At 39.2% G+C, this 13261-nt stretch overlaps 1 protein-coding gene across 1 annotated transcript in view; it reads right to left on the bottom strand.

The window, feature by feature from the left end:
- Positions 1-379: 379 nt before the first annotated feature.
- Positions 380-13261, bottom strand: part of LOC138159013 (phospholipid-transporting ATPase ABCA3-like) — a 189955-nt gene continuing 177073 nt past the window's right edge. Inside the window, exons 24-28 of the mRNA XM_069085363.1 lie at positions 5965-6152; positions 3012-3182; positions 2389-2579; positions 1165-1238; positions 380-499 (exon numbers count right to left, since the gene is read on the bottom strand). Of these exons, the coding sequence (XP_068941464.1) occupies positions 380-499; positions 1165-1238; positions 2389-2579; positions 3012-3182; positions 5965-6152 (744 nt within the window). The remainder of the gene's footprint in view (positions 500-1164; positions 1239-2388; positions 2580-3011; positions 3183-5964; positions 6153-13261) is intronic.

Here is a 13261-nt window from a genome sequence, read left to right on the forward strand (position 1 = left end):
ATTTCTGAGGTGGAAAATATAAAGATTTCACTGAAAAATATCAGGTTCTGAGCACTTCTGATTTCTGATGGCTACAATTGTCACTGGCCAATGCCATGAACAGGCTGAGAGAGTTGCTTTAAGGGATGGATGTAGTGATGACAGAGAGCCCTTCTGATTTCCCTTTTTATGCTTAGCTCACATCTGCAGGTAGCCACTTTTACCTCCAGGCACTCACCTTAATCTTCAAAACAGAAAATAAGTTCTTTATTACATTTATACAACAAAATAGAGATGTTTGTTGAATTGTTTTCAACCTAAGCACCAGGTATAAGCAGCAGCTGTAGATGTGGTGAGGGCCATTGACACAACTTTTCATTACTCTTTTGCTTCTACTCTTTCATTCTTCTTTCTCTTCTAGATTAGCAAAGCTCATGAAGACTTGCTCCAAAGTAGTCTGACTGATGGAATAGTCCTCCAAATCGTATTCCTCTTTGATCTTCTCCAGTATACCAAACACCTTTGGGGCAGCAGACAGAATCATTGTAAGGTCTTGGAAGGGCAAGTTGGAGGAGACCCAAGACCCCAGTTCTTAAGTGTGTATTAGGAGAAAATAGTATATATGCTATCATGTTGGTAGGAAAGTAAGTGGAGCCAAGAAGTAAGGGACAGAGTTGGAGGAAAGTATTTCTTTCTCCATTCCCTACTTATGGTTTTGGAGTGAAACAACAGACTTTGAAGGGAGAGGCCAAAATAGAGGTGATAAACCTCATGATTCTTTGGCAAGGAAGACAGAATGAAAAATGCCCCAAAGTTTCTAGTTCTCCCCTTTTCCAGCTTTCTAGAAGAATACATTCCTCCAAGTCATGACGTATAGAACTTGTTTATATTACAAGGGACTCAACAGACATACGGACTCTTTTGTGTGGAGTAGGTGTCTAGGCCTATACTTTAGTGCAGGAAACTCCCTCTACCAATACAACTATTTTGCAATTTATAGTCATTGATTGTTGCTTGGGAAATTTAAGGTCAAGAAATCCCAGTGGATAGAGCTGTGTTGGATGTCAGAGAAGAAACTCTAATAGAATGGAATGATTTCAATTCAGAAAAGTGTCCCAAAGTTCCATATTACCCACCACGTTGTTCTTTTTTTCTCCTGTGACATTCAGATAGTTCTGTACTCACCTTTGCCCAGCTCAGATTCTCATTGGAAATGTGGTACTGGACCATTCCTTGGTGCTCTTGTACCATGGTACTGCCTGAGAAAAAGCAAGAGGTTTTTTGTGAGGGACAGAATTGGGGGAAAGCATTTCTAGGCAGTTTAATTTTTTTAGTCCAAAGTAATTATGACCATCCCTGAGATGGCAAACAATTTGATATAGGTTATAAATGTGTAATCATTATATGATTTAAAAAAATAAAATAAAAAGTCTGATTTGCTTTGGTATTTAAAAGAAGAGAAAAAAAATTGTCAAGCAATTATTCTTCTTCTGACCCAAATATAATGAAGATAACATCCCTTTTTACCCCATGAAAGGGAAATTATTGATATTCTGGGTCTGAGGTCAAAAGACTTCTTGTTCAAATGCTATCTCTTCCTCTCCTGCAAGTTACTTCATCAGGCCACAGTTCCCTCATCTTTTAAATTTAGAGCTAGGACTCTTCAGCTCTAAATCTATAATCCTAAGAGTTTAGAGCATTTAAAAATAGCTAAGACTATGTGGTCTAGGTTGCTAATTAATAGTCTTGAATTTAGGGATTGAAGTGGTTTCCTTTTTCTTTGACTCTCTAACATATAGACAGAGTTTAAAGAAGACAGTTATTTCTTAGAGGAAACTGGAATGCTACCAGCAACTTCACTTTCACAATTACAGTTTTTCACAGCCCTGCAAAGTGAGGACTACAGTACACAGTCACAGCTGTGAACAGATCTGCTAATGTCCTTGGTTTGTTTTCCTAGGATGGTCCAATATGAGCTAGTTGTGCATGACTGTGGTATTCTACGCCATGCACTGAGATATGTGATGGGAGAATATTGAGAGGTTAGGTATGTGAGTAGCCATCCATTTTGTTTTGTGTTCCATACCTGTCGGGTTCTTTGCCTTCCTAGAATATCCTGCTGAGGAAGCAGGGGGTTAGTGTTTGTGTGGCAGATGCTATCAAAAACCTCAACACTTAGGCATAGTTATTCAGCTCATGATTAAGTGACAATTATTTTGAAGAATTCAAGTCCAGTCCAAGTCCCAAAGATAAGGTAACACTACAATTAGTTAGAGATTGCTAATGTGAACTGATGACAGGCTGTGTACCCCATCTTATTTTTCAGTACAATTAGGGATAAGGAATTCCTGGGAAAAACACATGCCTCAAGGGGCCCCAAAGAGAAAGTTTGTGTGTGAGCTATAGTACCTGGGAAGGCTGCCACGATGTATTCCTTTAAATACTCCAGCTTAGTCTCCATATTCTCCCTCTTGATCTTGGCCACAAGAGTATATCCTTTGTTAAACTTGTTCTTGAGATATTGAGGACTGCCCAGGCACTGTAGCTTCCCATTCACCATGATGGCTAGTCTAGTACATAGCACCTCACATTCCTCCATGCTTGGGGAGACAAAAAGATCAAGGGTGGATCCCCATTCCATGGGAAGCCTGGGGCCCAGACATAGGCAGGGGTTATATTCTATCTCTGGAGAGGCCAGTGTTGGTATTGCAGGTACCCAGGGCCAGCATTATGACTGGAAAACAGATGTTCTCAGTATCAGTGTGTTTAGCACTGAAAGGAAGGGGAAAATGACTAAATTTGCCATGGGAACTTCTCCCTATATTCCTTCTGTTCTAAGTTCTAGATACCATAGCCCAGTGACCCACATCTAAGTAACCTGGTGGATTCTCTCTGTCAGAATTAGAAAGCTCTTTCTCCTGGTGAGCTTAAGTACCCAGGAAGGTCATCAGTTCATGTTTCTGGCCCTAATCAAGTACCCATTGTTTCCTCTACAGTACCTATTAGACCCTGAGCAAGGTATTGGTCCACACCTATGGGAAGAGAGGACAATGGCCTTCCCAGATTCACGGGTCTGTGTTATCATGTCCCAGAGTAGACGTCGGGCCACAGGATCCATGCCAATGGATGGCTCATCCAGGAAGATGACTGATGGAAATCCAATTAGGGCAATAGCACTGCTCAGCTTCTGTTTAGTGCCACCACTCCAGGAAGAAGAAATCAAAAAGGCAGGGGAAGAGGAAATAGAAAGAAGAGATTGTAAATGGCAGTAATTCACAGGGAATCCTTTCCAAAGTCCCAGGGGACACAGTGTCCAGGCATGATTTGATGTAAATCTAACAAAAGCAGCAAAATTCAATCTACCTTTTTTGTTTGTCATTGTTTTCATTTGAAATGTCAAGAAGTGAGCCCTATTTTGTATCTGACCCTGGAAACAATATCTTTGACAGTGTATGTATAGCTTGGCTATGAAGACATTTAGATTGTCAATAAACATTTTAAAACATTTATAATGTGCTAGGCACTGTGCTAAGTACCGGGCATATGAGAAGTCATAGCTTCCCGGTCTCCCTCAGGCACTTCCAGATGATGGGCATAATTCTCTACGCCCATCAAGCTCCTGGTCTTACGGCTACTGATATGCTGGTACAAGTGAGAGTCAGAGGACAATAATGAAGCAGCAATGCAATTTTATTGCTGTTGTTTCTGGAGGAGAAAACTCCATTTCTGACGTTACTTCTCAGCAAAGTCTTGCTTCATCACTGGCCTTTAAAGACTGGAGGTGCTAACTATGATCAAAGTTATGATTGTTCTCTTAAGAAACTTAATCTTAGCACATGGTTAAAGCTGTCAATGGCCTTAGATCAATGTGACCATTACTAGGGAAAGGGTGATGGGCGGAGGTCACTATAATGAGCAGGTGAATTTCAGAAAAGCCTGGAAAGAAACTGATGCTGAGTGAAGTGATCCAAACCAGGAGAACATTGCTCATACTAACAGCAAAATTGTACATGATCAACTGTGATAGACTTAGCCCTACTCAGAAATACAATGATCCAAGATAATTCCAAAAGACTCATAATGGAATATGCTATCCATATCTAGGGAAAGAACTATGGAGTGTGAATGCAGATTGAAGCATAGGATTTTCACATTTTTTTCTTTCTCATGATTTTTCCTTTTGTTCTGATTCATCTTTCACAACATAAATAATGTGGAAATATGTTTAATACAATCATACATGTATAGCTTATATCAGATTGCATGCCATCTTGGGGAGGGGGAGAGGAATGAAGGAGAAAAAAATTAGGTACCCAAAATCTCATAAAAGTGAATTTTGAAAACTGTCTTTACATTGTAGTTGTAAAAAAAAAAATACTATTAAATGGAATAAAAGGAAGTTACGGATCTGATAAGAAAAGCTAACGTCTTGAATCAGCACTGAAATATCACTGGAAGAAGGTCTAGGGGATTACCATGATACCAAGATGATAAGAAAAGACAATAAAAAAATCAAGAGAAAATATTTGCATGCAAAGATGCATAAATTCCTCTTAGATAACATCTAAAAGACTAAGGGAAATAGAACTTTCTAAGGCATCACAGTGAAATTTCAATGGAAACTGTGAACTTATTGTAATACCTCTGCCATAATATTTCCTAAATTGGCTATTCAATCAATCAGTCAATCAATCCACAACTATGCATTAAGCATTTATTGTGTATCAGGCACTTTGCTAAACATGGGAGATATAAAGAAAAAGCACATATCACTTACACTTGAAGTGGGGAGGCCACATGTACATATTTGGCTGTATACAATACATGTGTGTGTGCACACACACAAACACACAGTTATCTTAAAGGAGATCAATTTGTGGCTGAGGGAAGTGGGAAAAGCCTCTTACAGAAGGTGATATGTTAGCTGAGTCTTGAAGAAAGCTAGAAATTTTAAAAGGTAGAGGTGAAGGGGTAGAGCAAAGAGATGGATATAGAAGACAGACCATTGTATACCTGGAATAATAAATAGGTTAGTATGACTGAATTGTAGAGGATGTAAAAGGGAGTAATGTATAATAAGACTGGATGAGGTTGCAAGGAACTTTAAAAAGCCAGAGAGAGGAATTTATATTTAATCCTAGAGGTAATAAAGAACCGCTAGAATTTATTGAGCATAGGGGCAACATGATCTAACCTGTGTTTTGGAAAAATCATTTTGGCAGCGTCTACTCTAATTATTCTCATCAACTATGGACTTTGCAAGAACATGTGAATGAAACTTTGTGACTAAAATGTTTTGAGAATCAGAGTCTTGAGTCCTAAGCTGTCGCCTCATGTTGGCATTTCAAGTCAAATCAACAAGCTTGCATTAAGCATCTGCTATGCCCTAGGTACTATTTCAACTGATGGAGATATACAAAAAGGCAAAAAAAAAAATAGCCCTTGCCCTCAAGGAGCTCACTGTCTAATGGGAAGACAAGGGCAAACAAGTTCCACATAGGATACATTGGAGATAGTTGTAGAGGGAACGCCCTACATTAAAGTGAATCAGAAAGGTTTCTTGCAGAAGGTGGAATTTTAGCTGGGACCTGAAGAAAGAGAAATTCTGAGATAGATGAGGAGTGAGGTCAATTCAGGCAAGGGGGACAATCAGTTAAAATGCTTGGAATTGGGAGATGGTGTGTCATGTGTGAAAAACAAGCAAGGAGACTAGTGTCATTGGATTGCTGAGTACATAGAGTGTGGGGTGGGGTGGTAAGGTATAAGAGGACTGGAAAGTTAGAAAAGGTTCAGGATAGATTTCTTAACTAATATTCAATTTCTTTCAGTATCCCTTAATAGCCAAGGTGTTATCACGCTGTCCAGGGGAAGGATATCCTTGTGGATTACCTGCCCAAGGTAGTCATCTCTCAAATTACTTGACCAGGATACTTCAGATGAGAACTATTTTCCTTCAAAGGGGAAATTTCATGGAAAAAGTCTCACCTATAGGTCTTTGTGAGCTTGTCTGAATGGAACTCCATTAGTAGTATCTGAAGAATTCGATCCACGTACTGTGGGATATGAGATTCAGGAACTCCTCGGAGTCGAGCATACATAATTAACATCTCCCTCCCCGTCATATAATCCAGGAGAACATTAAATTGTGGGCAGTAGCCAATTGTCTTTCTCACCTGAAATGAAAGGATAGTATCAGGCAGTAAATCCAAGTCACAGGCTTGGGCTAAGTGACAAAATCACATTGTTCATGCTAAAATAAATACAGATAAAGCTGATAAAGTAAAATGTCAACTTCCCAAGTCTTTCCCTAGTCAGGCTACTTTCCCATTATGTCCCCACCAGTCCTATACTTTGCTATCAGAGCTATGTTTTCAGTTTATGTGGAGCCTGTTGAAATGGTTTAGTAGTATAGATATTCCCAATGGGATACAGTTCAACTGAGCGATTACTGAGCACTTTCTAGGGGTAGAAATTTATTCTGGGAGAAACATGTTTAAAAAAATAAACCACAACTTCATTCCTTATTGGCAAGGAATTTGTAGTCTTCTAGGAGGGGGAGAAAAAATGAAATTAAAATAATTTCATAGAATACATGACAGGTAAAAGAGCCATAAGAGATAACTGCAGCAGTAGACAGGAAAAAAGGGGATACTTAATTCTCTTTAAAAGACAATATTTTCAATTCTAAATACTCTCCATCCCTACAGTCCCTTCTTTACTCATTGAGATGGCAAGAAATATAATACTTATTACACATATGAAGTCATGTGAAATAAATTTCTATATTTGCCAAATTGTGGGTGGGGGAGAAAGTAAGAAAAATAAAAGGGGTAAAATGCTTCAATCTGCATTCAGAGTTCATCTGTTCTCTCTCCAGAGGTGGATAGCATTTTTCAACACGAGACCCTATATTGATCAGAGTAACTAAGTCTTTCACAATGGATTATTTTTTCAATACCATGTTTACCATTGTTCTCCTGTTCCTCTCACTCTAGTTTGCATCAGTTCTTAGAAGTCTTCCCAGATTTTTCTGAAACTATCCCCTTCATCATTTTTTTTTTTGGAGGGGAGAAGGCAAGGCAATTGGGGTTAAGTGACTTGCCCAAGGTCACATGTCTAGTAAGAGTTAAGTCTAAGGCTGGATTTGAACTCAGGTCCTCCTGACTCCAGGGCCGGTACTCTATTCACTGTGCCACCTAGCCATGCCCCCTTCATCATTTTTTACAGCATAGTAGTATTCCATATCAAACATACACCATAACTTGTTCATTCCTCGATTGATGGGTATTCCTCAGTTTTCAATTCTTTGCCACCATGAAAAGAGCTGCTATAAGTATTTTTGTGTATATGGGTCCTTTCCATTTTTCTCTGATATATTTGGGATATAGGTCTAGTAGTAATATTGCTAGGTAAACAGGCAAGCACAGTTTTATACCCCTTTGGATATAGCTTCAAATTATTCTCCAGAATGGCTGGACCAATTTATACCTGTACCAATAATGTATTAGTGTACCTATTTTCCCCACATTCCTTCCAGCATTTGTTATTTTTCTTTTCTGTCATATTATTCAATCTGATAGGTATAAGGTGGTACTGAAGAGATTTTAATTTTAATTTTTCTAATTATTAGTGATTTAGGACATTTTTATATGACTAATTATAGCTTTGATTTCTTTTTTTTTTTTTAAGCAATTGGGGTTAAGTAACTTGCTCAAGATTACACGGCCAGGTGTTTCTGGGTGGGTGCTAAGTGTCTGAGCCTGGATTCGATCTCCAGGTGTTCTCAACACTGGAGCCGGTGCTCTTACTCGCTGTGCTACCTGGCCGCCCCTATAGCTTCATTTCTTCTTTTGAAAACTGCTCATGTCCTTTGACTATTTATCAATTGATGAATGGCTCCTATTTTTATAAATCTGGATCAGTTCCTTATATATTTGATAAATGAGATCTTAATCAGAAAAATCTGAGACACAATTTCCCCACCATTTTCTGCTTTCCTTCTAGTTTTGTCTATATTGGCTTTGTTTGAACTAAATCTTTTAAATTTAATGTAATCAGTTATATATTTTACCTCCCTTGATCTTCTCTGACTCTTGCTTCATTATTAACTCTTCCACTATCCATAGATCTGACAAGTCACTTTTTTCTGTGCTTTCCTAACTTGCTTACAATATCACCCTTTGTATCTAAATCATTTACATACCCATTTTGAGTTTATCTTGGTATATGGTGTGAGGTATTTGTCTGTGCCTAGTTTCTTCCAGACTGCTATTTCCCTCCTCTACCCACTGAGAACGCAAGCAATATAATATTGATTATACATTTGAGGTCATACAAAACATATTTTTTTTTAAGCAGTCGGGGTTAAGTAACTTGCTCAAGGTTACACAGCCAGTTATTTCTGGGTGTGGTGCTGAGTGTCTGAGCCTGGGATTCGATTTCCAGGTCATCCTGACACTGGAGCCGGTGCTCTTACTCACTGAGCCACCTGGCCACCCCTGCAAAACATATTTCCATATTAGTCACATCACAAAACCCCCAAGAAAATAAAAGTGAGAAAATTATACTTCATTTTGCACGATAGCATTTTTCATTATGATGAAAGCCTTTTGGAATTGTCTAGGATCGTTAGTCAGAGTAGCCATGTCTGTCACATTTCTTCATCGTTATGCTGTTGCTGTTACTGTGTGCAATGATTTCCTGGTTCTGCTTACTTTATTCTTCATCGATTCATATAGGTTTTCCCAGCTTTTTGTGAAAACATGCCCCTCATTATTTTCTATAGCACAATAGTATTCTATCATGTACCACAACTTGTTCAGCCATTCCCCAACTGAGGAGAAGCCCCTAAATTTCCAATTCTTTCCAATTCCAACTCTCAAAAAGAGTTGTTGTAAGTATTTTTTGACATATAGATTCTTTTCTTTTTTCTTTGATCTCTTTGAGATACAGAACTAGTAGTGATATTGCTGGGTCAAAGGGTTTTGCAGTTTGCTAGCTCTTTGGATTACTTTGACATTGTTCTCCAGAATGGTTGAATTAGAACACAGCTCCACCAACAATGCATTAGTGTATTTATTTTTAAATAACCACGCCCCATCATTTGTCATTTCTGATAGCTGTGAGGAGGTACCTCAGAGTTGTTTAAATTTGCATTTCTCTAATCAATAGTGATTTGGAACATTTTAATATGATTATAGATAGCTTTGACTTCTTCTGAAAACTGCTTGTTTCATATACTTTGACAATTTGTCAACTAGAAAATGGCCCTTATTTTTTATAAATTTGACTCATTTCCCTATATATTTGAGAAATGAGGTCCTTAAAGAAACTTGCCATAAAATTTTGATGATACTTTATTGTCTATGGTTGCTGTTCAGTTACGTCTGACTCTTTGTAACCCCATAGAACCATCAGGTTCTTCTGTCTTCCACTATCCCCCAAAGTCTGTCCAAGCTCATGGTCACTGCTTCCATGACAATATCTATCTATCTCATCCTCTACTATTCCCTTTTCCTCTTGCCTTTAATCTCTCCCAACATCAGAGTATTTTCCAATGAGTACAGTCTTCTCATTATATGGCAAAAGTATTTAAGCTTCAGTTTCATTATTTCACCTACCAACAAATAGTCTGAATTAATTTCTTTAAGTATTGACTGATTTGACTTCTTTGTTGTCCAAGGGACTTTCAAAAGTCTTTTTCAGCACCAGAATATGAAAGCATTGATTCTGCCCTGCTCGGCTTTCCTTATTTTCCAACTCTCACAGTCATACAATGCTACTAGAAAAACCATAGTTTTGACTATATAAACCTTTGTTGGCAAAGGGATGTCTCAGTTTTCTAGTATGCTGTCCAAATTTGCCACAGCCTTCCTTAAAAAAAGCGTCTTTTCATTGCATAGCTACAGTCACCATCTGCAGTGAATTTTGAGCCCCAAAATATAAAATCTGACACTGCTTTCATTTCTTCTTCCTCTATTTTCCAGGAAGTAATAGGACCAGTTGCCAAGATCTTAGGTTTTCTTTTTTTAATGTCAAGTCTCAAGCCAACTTTTACACTCTCTCCTTTCACCCTTATCAAGAAGCTTCTTATTTTTTTATCATTTTCTGCCATCAGAATGCATATCGTCTGCACTTCAGATAGTATTGATATTTCTCCCAGCAACCTTAATTCCAGTTTTTAGTTCATACAGCCTGGCATTTCACATGATGTACTCTATATATAAGTTAAATAAATAAGGTGACAACATACATCGTCATACTCTTTTCCATATTAAACTAATAAGTCATTTCATGCTTGGTTCTAACTGTTGCTTCTTGACCCACATACAGGTTCCTCAGGAAACAAGTAATGTGATCTGGTACTCCCATCTCTTTGAGGACTTGGCACATTTTGTTGTGATCCACACAGACAAAGGCTTTAGTGTAGTCAATAAAGCAGAAGTAGATGCTTTTGTAGAACTCCTTTACTTTCTCCATAATCTGGTGATTGTTAGCAATTTGGTTTCTGGTTTGGAAACCAGTCTGCTCTTCTGGTAATCCTTGGTTCACATACTGCTAAAGTCTAGATTGAAGAATATTAAGCATAACCTTTGCTGGCATGTGAAATGAGCACAACTCTATGGTAATTTGAATATTAATTGGCATTGACCTTCTTTAGGATTGGAATGCAAATTGGTCTTTTCCAATCTGGAGGCAACAGTTGAGTTTTCCAAATTTGCTGGCACACTGAGTGCAGTATTTTTAGCATTATCATCTTTTAGGGTTTTAAACAGCTCATCTGGAATTCTATCATCTTCACTAGCCTTATTGTTAGCAATGCTTTCTATGTCCCACTTGTCTTTATTCTCCAGAATATCTGGCCCTAGATCAATAGTAACCACATCATTGTGGTTATTGATGATGTTAAGATCTTTCTTCTGTAGTTCTTCTGTGTATTTTTGCTGTCTTTTCTTAATCTTTTCTACCATTTTTGTCTTATATAATGCCCATTTTTGCCTGAAACATTCCTTTGAGAGTTCTAATTTTCTTGAAGAAATTTCTAGTCTTTCCCATTCTATTGTTTCCTTCTATTTCTTTGCATGGATCATTAATTTTTTTTTGCTTTTTTTTTGGAGGGGGAAAGGTAGGGCAATTGGGGTTAAGTGATTTGCCCAAGGTCACATGGCTAGTTTTGTGTTAAGTGTTTGAGGCTGGATTTGAACTCAGGTCCTCCTGATTCCAGGGCTGGTATTGTCTTTGCATGGATTATTTAAAAAAACCTTCTTATCTCTGACTATTCTCTAAAATTTTGCATTCAGAATGGGTATCTCTTTCTGTTTCTTCTTTACCTTCACTTTCTTTCTTTCTCCAGCTGTTTGTAAAAACTCATCAAACAGCCATTTCAATTTCTTGCTCTTTTTTTTTCTTTAGAATGTGTTTTGCTGCCTCCTGTAAAATATGGTAAACCTCTGTCCACAGTTCTTCAAGCACTCTATCAGATTTAATCTCTTAAAACTATTTGTCACTTTTACTTCATATTCATAAGGGTTATTATTTAGGTCATATCTGTACACTCTGATGGTTTTCCCAACCTTCTTCAATTTAAGTTTGAATTTTCCATTGAGAAGCTCTTAAGTCACAGTCAGTTCCAGGTCTTGTTTTAACTGACTGTATAGAGCTTTTTCAGTTTTGGCTGCAAAGTATATAATCAATCTGATTTCCATATTGACCATCTGGTGATGTCCATGTGTAGGGTCAGCTTTTGAAATGTTGAAATAGGATGTGGAGGGGAAGAGAAAAAATGTTGGAGGAAAGGCAGGGACTTCCCTCAGATTTCCCACATTCCCCTCAAAATAACTTTAAAATAAAGCCTCAAAACAAATTCTGGAGTGGCAGAACCCACAAGTGTATAGGACAAAGCAATTTTCCAGCTCAAGATAACTTGGAAAGTTGGTAGAAAAGGTATGTTGCAACAGGATGAGAGTGAAGGACAGTCCAGTGCAGGCTGTACTAGTAAAGACTGGGCCCTAACACAGTAGAAGCAGGCCTTGGGAACAACTGAATCAGTAGTGGCAGCTGCTGCTTCTAAATTTCTCAGTCCACAGATGGTAAGGAGGTTGGACAACTGGTCAGAAGGAAATTACAGGGCTCCCTTTGCTGCCACTGTGGACAGGACACTGTTGCATTGCCCATAATTCAGGCTGTAGTTACAGGGAAGGGAGGACCACTAGAATACCAGAGCTTGCAGCCCCAGGGGAGCAGGGACTCTGGCAATAGCTGCAGGGCAGAAAATAGGATGTGGGCTCACTCAACGACCACAGCATAGACCAGGAGAACAGTAAACATGCATCTCATTAGATCATACCACCTTGGAAGAGTTGAAACCTTACAGACTCTCAGAACTAGCTTTGAAAACAGCTGCACAAAAACCCTGAATCTTGGGAAAGTGTACCTTCCAGCCCAGAAGCAGAGGGCCACTTTAGTATAAAGTTGAAAATCAAGAAATAGGGGAGCGGAGTCAAGATGGCGGAGTAGAAACAGGACTTCCACAGGGCTCCGACTTTCACCTCCCCCAATTCATGTAAAAGGGGACTCTGAACAAACTCTGGAGCTACAGAACCCACAAAATGACACAAAGAAGCTAACCTCCCACAGAGGATAGCCCGGAAGGCTGGCAGCAAGCAGCCAGCACAGTGCTCTGGGAGCCGACCCTGGCCTGCATGAGCCAGAGGTTTTAGCCCCAGGGTAGTCTGACCAACCACCGGATGGAGGGACTTCAGATCACCAGCAGCTATGGCAGCTTTCAGAATTATCCACACATAAATGCAGAGAACAAAGTGAGAGGTCAGTGCAGTGTGGACTTTGGGATCCAGTAGTTGGGAGTGCGTCTGCTTTTGCCCCCAGGGTTGAGAAGCGGCTAAGGCACCACAGCCCTGCAGCCACAGCCACACATGGCTGCTTCAGCTCCTGGGCTGCAGAATGTAGGGGGACCAAGCACCAGTCTGAGGGGTAATTGCTCTTGCTTTAACCTGCTTGGATCTGGATTGTGTTCTAGGGTGGAGGTCCTGGGGTGTGCAACCAGCTTGCCAGAGCATGTAGAGGCTTCAGAAAGGGCACAAAACTAATACCTTCAGCAGCTGAGAAAACCCCAGCATTTGGGACAAAGCTCCCCTGTCTGGTGGCAGAGTCCTACTGTGGCAAAAAGCCCAGGGGTCAAGTGATTGAATGGCGAAATGAGCAGGCAAAGAAAGCAAAATAAACAGAGTACCCCAACTTTACACTCCTATTTTGGCGACAAAAA

This window comes from Petaurus breviceps, unplaced genomic scaffold, assembly GCF_028583685.1.
Source record: "Petaurus breviceps papuanus isolate PSGF00001 unplaced genomic scaffold, PetGlider_PUasm1.0 175, whole genome shotgun sequence".
Taxonomy (NCBI): domain Eukaryota; kingdom Metazoa; phylum Chordata; class Mammalia; order Diprotodontia; family Petauridae; genus Petaurus; species Petaurus breviceps.